General features: G+C 33.9%; 1 protein-coding gene across 4 annotated transcripts in view; it reads right to left on the reverse strand.

Moving 5' to 3' along the window:
• The window catches only part of LOC102502487 (UDP-glucuronosyltransferase 2A1), a 51439-nt gene continuing 41635 nt past the window's right edge, over positions 1-9804 (reverse strand). For all 4 annotated transcript variants that reach the window (XM_006163586.3, XM_006163583.3, XM_006163584.3 and 1 more), the window contains exons 4-6: positions 5851-5938; positions 5171-5390; positions 1-1939 (exon numbers count right to left, since the gene is read on the reverse strand). In XM_006163586.3, coding sequence (XP_006163648.1) covers positions 1660-1939; positions 5171-5390; positions 5851-5938 — 588 coding nt within the window. In that variant the 3' untranslated portion in view covers positions 1-1659. The remainder of the gene's footprint in view (positions 1940-5170; positions 5391-5850; positions 5939-9804) is intronic.

The raw sequence follows: 9804 nt of genomic DNA on the forward strand, positions 1-9804 counted from the left end.
TTTTCAGAGACCATTTGGGTGCCCAAGCTTATGTGGTGCTCAACCCCAGCAGTAAGTAGTCCCCTTTATTGGATTTAAGGTATGACTGCCTTTTAACTGCAGAAAACAAACCAGGCATGCAGAAAACAAACAGCTCTTCACAACATATAAGAAAATTGGAAGACTCAAAACACATTAGTATGTATTACTGTTTTAAAAAATTTGTATCATTTCACAAATTTATTGTCACCCTTAGCAAAAAAAAATTGTAGTAATTTATTTGCATTTTCAGTGATTCACATATTCAAGAATACACATCCCTATCATATTGGTATTTTTTCAATAGATGTAATTTTCAATATATCATAAGAAGAAATAAGAATTTGAACACTTTTCACTAAGTCAATGGATGCCATTAATCTTCTCAATTATATATCAACTATTGAAGTTAAAACTTTTGTGCCAATGGATGTCATTAATCTCAATTATATATCAACTATTGAAATTAACACTTTTGTTAGATATGCCATTAAGTTTATAAGGGCTAAAGAAAGTATAATTGTCACTGCATTTGTTAAATTAATGAAAGCTGATTTAAATGTGAATATTTTCTTTTAAGTTATATTTGCATTAATAAATATTTACCATATTCCTGTTCAATCTCCTAGGCTAATATATCTTTGCCTTAATAATTAATTGACAAAGTTAGATTTGTCAAAGACACAGACTGAAAATTAATAGTGATTTCAAATTCCAAGTATTCACTTATTTTTTAGCATAAAATTAAACTCTTCATTATAGTGATTATAGATTACAAGTATTAGTGATTTTTATATAATGATTAACGCAAGATTATAAACTGTACTGCCAGTTAAAATTTTCATAAAATTGTGAAAATTTTTCTTACTGCATACTGTATTTTCTCCAAAATGACGTGTTCACATTGACTATTTGCTGACATTCTTTCCCCTTGACAAAATTCATGACTCAATTGATCTGTTTTGAAAACAGTGCCAAATCTTGCCAGTAGATGGCACACAAGAACGTGTGTTGAAGGCAAGAAAGTTAGAAAGTATGATTATTATTACCAAGATGTGCTGAAAGGAACTTTTACAGATGTTTCCCACTATGATACACTACAGACTTATCAGTTCTTACTGTAATCTCTGTAATTTGGGGCAAGCAAAAGGGTTTTTTATTAATGAAAAAGAAAACTATTGTTCTCTCGTTGCACACTAATGTTATTTTTTCTGAATCGTATGGTCCTTCAGAACGTGCAAATTTGACTGTTCTGTGTTCACCACATCTGCCCAATTCCATTTATACTTTTGGGAAGTTCCTCAGGATTCAGCCTACCATAAGTCAGCATATCGGTCAGGCTTAAAAATAAAGAAAATATTGACATAATGAAAACAAACTATTTAAAATTAATAGTGTCCCTTTGTCAGTAAGTGAGAGGAAGGTAAAGCCACCTAAAAAGAGAGAAAAAACAAGGTACACTCACTAGATAATGGTCATGTTGAATTCTGTGCTCTGTCTCTAGGCTGAGGAAGCAGAAAGAGAAACTTGAAAACAGAATGGAGATGTATTTTGTTAAGCTCCTTATAACTGGAATAAACAAGATCACTCCACTGAGGACTCAGCCTAATGTAGTAAGATCTATTCCCGCCTTTTCCTAATCTACTCCCTCTTTTTCTTCTTTTCTGTTTTGTGGAATTTTTTATAGAAAAACAAACAACATTTTGTGACCAAAAACATAGCAGATATAATACAAGCCAGCAGGAACCCGATCACATCCAGAGAGTGGTACTGGAACCAGGTGAGGTCATGGGCAGCAACCCTGAGGTGCTTGGCTCCTTTGTGGCGCATGACAAACTCAATCCAGAAGACTGCTCGATCCAGGGGCTTCACAGGTTGATCATGATGAATGCTTGATAATCTCATAGCATTCTCTTTATAACTAGAAGGCAAAAACATAGAAATGAGTTTTTGTTTTCTATAAAGATATGTAGTACATGTTTATGTTATACATACCAAAAAGTGTCATTCTCTTCTCCAGGCAATAAGCAAATTTTACTAAATATTGTAATTCAATATCTGAGAGTTCTTATCGAAAACACTTAGCCTGAGACAGTCAAAAATAAATAAAAAATATTTTGGAATAAAGGATCTCTGGTTAAATTTGAAAATTGATTTTCTTAAAAGAAAAAAGACATAATAAATATAAAAAAATAAATAACATAAACATTGGTAAGTTAAAATTATAAATAATACAAACTTGGAATGAAAATACTTCCAAAACAGTTCAAATATTAATAGTAAAAATGAAACACATTGTCAAAAATAAAGACTCAATATTATATATACATAAATCATATTAATTCTTATCCTTACTGAGATCTTTCAGTGAAAAACTAAGACATAAGGATATATATCCAAAGTTCAGTATATAAGTTCATAATTTCATTCAAATTTATTTTGTTGCTAAATTAGATTAAATATTTTGGGCTATCTGGTGGCATGGTGATTAAGGTGGCTGGATCTCACATGGCCAATTATATGGTCCAGGTCCTGACCCAGTGTCTTGAAAAACATGCTGGGCCTGTGTACTTGTGTGACTATACCCAAGAGGAGAATTGAGCAGAAGAGATTGCAGCATGAATATTTCTCCTATTGCGGTGCTTTCTCAGTTTCTCTCTCTGTTTCTGTCTCTGTCTCTGGTGAGTGTACATACCCTATGGCAAATTAAAAATGGTAATAATAATAAATAAATAAAAACCACATATAATGTCAATCAATATGTGTTTAATTATTTATTTTAAAAAATAAGGGCCAGTAGGTGGCATGGTGGTTAAGGTGTTGGGCCAACAATGATTGAAGTGCTGGACCTGGAAGTTTGTTTTATCATTTACTCTCTCTCTCTCTCTCTCTCTCTCTAGTGCATGTACCCTACAGCAAATTAAAAAATGATAATAATAACAAGTAAAATTAAAAGTAATAATCCTTTGGGAAAAAATTAAAAGAGCCAACAGGTGGTGTGGAGATTGAGGTAGCTAAATCTCACATAGTCGACTGTATGGTTTGAGTCCCAGACACGGCATCTTGAACAACACATCGGGTATGTGTGTTTGTGTGCTCAAAATCATAAGGAAACAAGGGAGAAGGGATTCGAGCAGGGCCATCCTCCATGGGGAATGAAGGAGTGCTTTCTCACTTTCTCCCCCTCACTCTCTCTCTCTCTCTCTCTCTCTCTCTCTCTGTGTCTCTGGGGAACACATGTGTACTATCACAAAAAAGGTAAAACAACAAACAGAGAAAAACTCAGCATATATCCAAAAAAGAAGATTTATGTATAATTATAAGATTTTGTATTTTGAAAAAAATTATTGATGGAATATATGAAGTTTTTGAATTTTCTTTTTTTTATTTCCAGTTTTAACAAGTCACTTCAGCAGCTTGGGCATGAAGTAAATATTTCCATATCTATTGGTCATGTGATTCTTGTTACTTGTAAATAGACCAATTCCAAGGTATGAAACATGGACATTTTCTGGCATGACAGATAACATTATCAAGGACAGGTAAGCCTTCTAGCTGCAGTACTTACGAAGGTTCATTAATGACAGTTTTTAAGGCATTGAGCAAATCTGCGCTTGTAGGTTGATCATGATGAATGCTTGATAATCTCATAGCATTCTCTTTATAACTAGAAGGCAAAAACATAGAAATGAGTTTTTGTTTTCTATAAAGATATGTAGTACATGTTTATGTTATACATACCAAAAAGTGTCATTCTCTTCTCCAGGCAATAAGCAAATTTTACTAAATATTGTAATTCAATATCTGAGAGTTCTTATCGAAAACACTTAGCCTGAGACAGTCAAAAATAAATAAAAAATATTTTGGAATAAAGGATCTCTGGTTAAATTTGAAAATTGATTTTCTTAAAAGAAAAAAGACATAATAAATATAAAAAAATAAATAACATAAACATTGGTAAGTTAAAATTATAAATAATACAAACTTGGAATGAACATAATTTCATTCAAATTTATTTTGTTGCTAAATTAGATTAAATATTTTGGGCTATCTGGTGGCATGGTGATTAAGGTGGCTGGATCTCACATGGCCAATTATATGGTCCAGGTCCTGACCCAGTGTCTTGAAAAACATGCTGGGCCTGTGTACTTGTGTGACTATACCCAAGAGGAGAATTGAGCAGAAGAGATTGCAGCATGAATATTTCTCCTATTGCGGTGCTTTCTCAGTTTCTCTCTCTGTTTCTGTCTCTGTCTCTGGTGAGTGTACATACCCTATGGCAAATTAAAAATGGTAATAATAATAAATAAATAAAAACCACATATAATGTCAATCAATATGTGTTTAATTATTTATTTTAAAAAATAAGGGCCAGTAGGTGGCATGGTGGTTAAGGTGTTGGGCCAACAATGATTGAAGTGCTGGACCTGGAAGTTTGTTTTATCATTTACTCTCTCTCTCTCTCTCTCTCTCTCTAGTGCATGTACCCTACAGCAAATTAAAAAATGATAATAATAACAAGTAAAATTAAAAGTAATAATCCTTTGGGAAAAAATTAAAAGAGCCAACAGGTGGTGTGGAGATTGAGGTAGCTAAATCTCACATAGTCGACTGTATGGTTTGAGTCCCAGACACGGCATCTTGAACAACACATCGGGTATGTGTGTTTGTGTGCTCAAAATCATAAGGAAACAAGGGAGAAGGGATTCGAGCAGGGCCATCCTCCATGGGGAATGAAGGAGTGCTTTCTCACTTTCTCCCCCTCACTCTCTCTCTCTCTCTCTCTCTCTCTCTCTCTCTCTCTGTGTCTCTGGGGAACACATGTGTACTATCACAAAAAAGGTAAAACAACAAACAGAGAAAAACTCAGCATATATCCAAAAAAGAAGATTTATGTATAATTATAAGATTTTGTATTTTGAAAAAAATTATTGATGGAATATATGAAGTTTTTGAATTTTCTTTTTTTTATTTCCAGTTTTAACAAGTCACTTCAGCAGCTTGGGCATGAAGTAAATATTTCCATATCTATTGGTCATGTGATTCTTGTTACTTGTAAATAGACCAATTCCAAGGTATGAAACATGGACATTTTCTGGCATGACAGATAACATTATCAAGGACAGGTAAGCCTTCTAGCTGCAGTACTTACGAAGGTTCATTAATGACAGTTTTTAAGGCATTGAGCAAATCTGCGCTTGTCATCGTGTTCATGTTCACATCCACAGCTGCTCCTTTGGCTTTCATGTGAGCGATGTTATCAGGCTGATCAGCAAACATGGGAATTCCCACCATGGGGACACCATGGTAAATTGCTTCATAAATGCCATTAGTTCCACCATGAGTGATGAAAGCTTTGGTTTTGGGATGACCTAGTTTAGGGATGAAGAAGAGCAGGCATAGACTTTATTATAATCTGTTACCAAATAGTCAAAGAAGGAAGGGCAATGTTATCATATAACTCACTGAAAAAGGCAGTATTTCTTAAGAAAGTTGAGTACATGGTCCATCGCTATCAGAATCTTCAATCTCAGGAAAAAAAGAACTCAACTCCCTTTGCATTTTCTGGGAATACATTACTGGGGAGGTGATATCTGAAGTGAGATTGAAACTGAAGTGTGGTGAGGATTTTAACTGAAGATGCTATTTTGTAAACCAGAAGTAAGAATATATCTACAACATTTTTACTGATGATTTAACATATCTGCTTTAAAACAAGAAGTCAAATGTGAAGATTTTGATTATTAAATGTTTGTTAAATTTATTTGCTTTTAAACAGCTACTTAACTAGCCTACCATCCAACTGCAGGTTTTTTTCCTCCACAGTCTTACCTAGAAGATCATTCTGAGGTATCCAGTCATAGAGTCGAGTATTGGCTCCTAAAGCAGCTGGTTTATTTCCTTTGTATCTCCATAAAACCTGACAAAAATAATGTTTTAATTTTGGAAGTGAAAACACACAATGACCTTCTTTTTTTTTAATATATATATATATATATATATTTTTTTTTTTTGCTAAGTTTGAGAGATTTGTGCTTATCAGAGAGACAGAGAGAAACAGAAAAGTAGTAATCACTCCCAGAGGAGATGACCACACCACATCCCTTCTTTTCCATTCTCTCTCAGGACTTTGGTCACTTGCTCACACCTGCTCAGTGTGAATTAAGTGTCTATATCCTAGACTCGAACGTGGTCAGCTATGAGAGTCCAGTGCTTAACCAATACACCACCTGCTGTCCCCCAAATTAGGGTATTTTAAGACCAAAGAATCATTTAGAAATCACATATTTACCTTACTTTTGGTGGTAGTTGAGTGAAGGAACAAAAGTGGTAGGTTGCAAACATTTAGATATATATAGCAGGACTGTTTTATCTACATTTTTGTAAAAGCTTATACTAAGATTCTATCATGTAAGAGAATCACTATTTTAATATTTACCACTTAAAAGCTTTTAGGAGTGAGATTGTAAGTGAAAAATAGAAAACATACAGGACTAGTTAAATCAGTCAGAATATGGGAGCTAAAATGATGACAAATATGAATACTGTATAAATTTGTATGTCACGTGACTTAGGTATGCTAAGTGTCATGTTCCAAATCTAATATTTTGAAAAATATGTCATTGCTTTAGTTTTAGTGGGGGAGTTTTTGATGATTGATTGCCTTTTCTTTTTCACATTTTTTTCTTTTCTTCTTTCCTAAAAACTTTCCCTCTCTCCTCCCTCAACATTTCTTCCCTTCTTTCTTTCTTTTTATTCCGTCTTACTGCTTTTTCCTTTTTTCTTTCCCTTTTTTGAGAGAGGATTAAATGTGGGATTTGCTTATATTTGATTTCTCAATAAATAAGGCATTTTGTTAGAATTTTAACAATTTTTATGTAGTTTTCTTCTTGGAGGAAATAAAAAATTCAGACAAAATACCATAAGATGACAAACTTTTTTTTTTTTTTTAGAGAGAGATTTTTGCTATAGGACATATACACTTGCTGGAGAGACAAGATAGACAGAATGAGAGAAAGCAAGATATCACCGCTTGGGGGAATGACCACACTGCCATCTCTTTTCTTCCATTCTCCTCCTGGATTTTGATACGCATGAATTGTGCCTGACATAAGTTTCAAGCCTCCAGGACCAGGACTCAAATCCCAGTTGGATGTGTGGGAGTCCAGCACCATAACCACTACATCACCTGTTGGCCTGATTACAAACATTTTTTATTCTATTTTATTATTCTTACTCTTATTATTTTTTAAAACATTCAATCACTACATACCATTTGGCTTGTAAAGAGAATTTACCCAACATGAAATATACCTCAGACCAGACCAGTTGAGAATACTATACCAGTTATCATCAATAGGTAATTAACAATTTCTATGTTCCATAAATGCCTCCCCCTCCCTCCCTCCCCCCCCACAGTGTCTCCAGTGTCCATAAGTATTTTCACTGCTTTCATGTCCTCCAATCTTTCAACCTCTACCATAGAGTGCAGATAGTTGGTATATATTAAGTGGAGACATACAATGTCTCTTTCAAGGTTGGCTTGCTTCATTCAGTTATACATCTTCCATATTCAACCACTTTCTATAAAATCTCAGCATCTTGTTGGGTTTTTTTATGGCTGAATAGTATTCCACAGAGTATATGCCCCACACGTTTTCAATCCATTCATCTGTTCATGGACATTTGGATTGATTCCATGTCTTAGCAATTGTGAATAATGCTGCAATAAATATTGATGTGCGAGTGCTTTTCTGACTGAGCATTTTACTGTCCTTTGGGAAGATACTCAGGAGTGAAATTGCTGGATATTATAGTAGTTCTATTTATACATCTTTGAGGAACCTCCATATTGTTTTCCGTAGTGGCTGGACCAACTTGCATTCACACCAACAGTGTAGGAGAGTTCCTCTTTCACCACAACCCCACCAACACTTAGCATTTTTTGTATTTTGATCTTTGCCATCCTGACAAATATTGGGTGGTTTCTCATTATGGTTTTAATTTGCATCTTCTTTATGATGAGGGATGTTGAGCTTTTCCTCATATGCTATTTGGTTGTTTCTATACTGATGACAAACTTTTAATGACTTTTAATGTTTAAGTTTAAAAACAAAAATCAAGAGTTTAACATACCTAAGTAGCATAATTGCCTTTATAGCTTTGTGTGCATTAACCAATATATAAAGAGTCCTAAGACATTTTATGATTAGGACTACATAACCAGTAACATATAGAATAGTAGTGATAAAAGAAAGATTAATTGAATATCATAAATTAAATATAGTATATTTGTGACAATTGTATTAGAATTTTAGCTGTTTTAATTATAGAATATTCAGTTTGGAAAGATTAAGAAAATCTAGGCTTCTGCTTCTAAACCTCTTGATAAAACATACAAATGTGGAGCATATTCGTGAGCATGATTTTTCTCTATTCTATGTATAGCATTTTCTTTTCCCAGACAGTAGAGATAACATATTTTGAATTTTTGACAGTAAGCAGCACAGGCCAATAATTTCTCACAGTAAAAGTCTAGTGAGGGACTTAACACCTTCATCTCTATTCCATTAAGGATGATTGATTATGAAAAAAAAGATTCAATAGCAATGTCAAGGCTCAGTGAGCAAATAATCAAATGTTACTAATAACACTGTATTGTTTTACAAATCTTTACTTTAAGCGATACGAACTATGGTCAGTGCATTTATAATGAATTCTAACTTTCATCTGAAAAGAGTACTCTCTGCAATTAGTAAAAAGCTGCCCACCAGAATTAGAGGTTGTACTGACCTTCTTTTCCCAGACTATGGAGATAACATATTTTGAACTTTTGAGAGTAAGCAGTGCATGCCTAAAGATTTCTCATAGTAAAAGACTAGTGAGGGGTTAACACCTTCATCTCTATTCCACTAAAGATAAATGACTAAGAAAAAAGATTCAATAGCAATGTCAGGGCTTGGTGAGTTACTGATCAAATGTTCCTAATTCCACTATATTGTTTTACAGATTTTTACCAACTATGTTCAGTGAATAATGAATTCCAACTTTCATCTGAAAAGAGCACTCTTTGCAATTAGTAAAAAACTGCCCACCAGAATTAGAGGTTGTACTGACCTTCTGTGGAATCTGGGCAAGGGCTGAAGCAATGATATTGGCCTTTTCGTCTGTGAGGTTTTTGACCATTGACCCCAGAGAAAACACCACGATACCATCTTCACCTGAGCTCTGGACAAATTCTTCCATTTCCTACAGAAAATAACATTCTATTATAAAAATGCAGCATCGTAGGGAAACAAAAAAAGAAGAAATAAAAGAAACTCATCTACAATTCTAAATAGGAAAAGTCTAGAGAAGTGAAACATACATTGTTAGAGTGAGTCTGTCTTCTAACATGTAGAACTGTTTGGTCTTTTTCAGAAGAAACGTGTTTCTAAATTGTATGGTTTAAATGTATAATTAGTAATTATAATATAAACATGATACTGAAACCAAAACATTACAGGAATGAACAGATAGTAAGATAGCTTTGCTTATGATAGGTGGAATTGTTACTCTCAATGCTTAAATTACACTAAACAATAGAGTAGTCTGTAAATGTGTAAAAAAAATTCCGTGGAAGGAAGCCCAAATAAAGGTTTAGAGTTTGAGTTGTAAAATTATTATCACACTAGGGCCAGCAGATTGCAAAGCAGTTACATCGCTGGAATCCCACACAGATAACTTCAGTTCGAATCCCACTCCTGGTGGCGTGAAAATCACCCCAGGCACGTTTTCATGTGTACC

The sequence above is a fragment of the Tupaia chinensis genome, unplaced genomic scaffold, assembly GCF_000334495.1.
Source record: "Tupaia chinensis unplaced genomic scaffold, TupChi_1.0 Scaffold142652_1, whole genome shotgun sequence".
Taxonomy (NCBI): domain Eukaryota; kingdom Metazoa; phylum Chordata; class Mammalia; order Scandentia; family Tupaiidae; genus Tupaia; species Tupaia belangeri.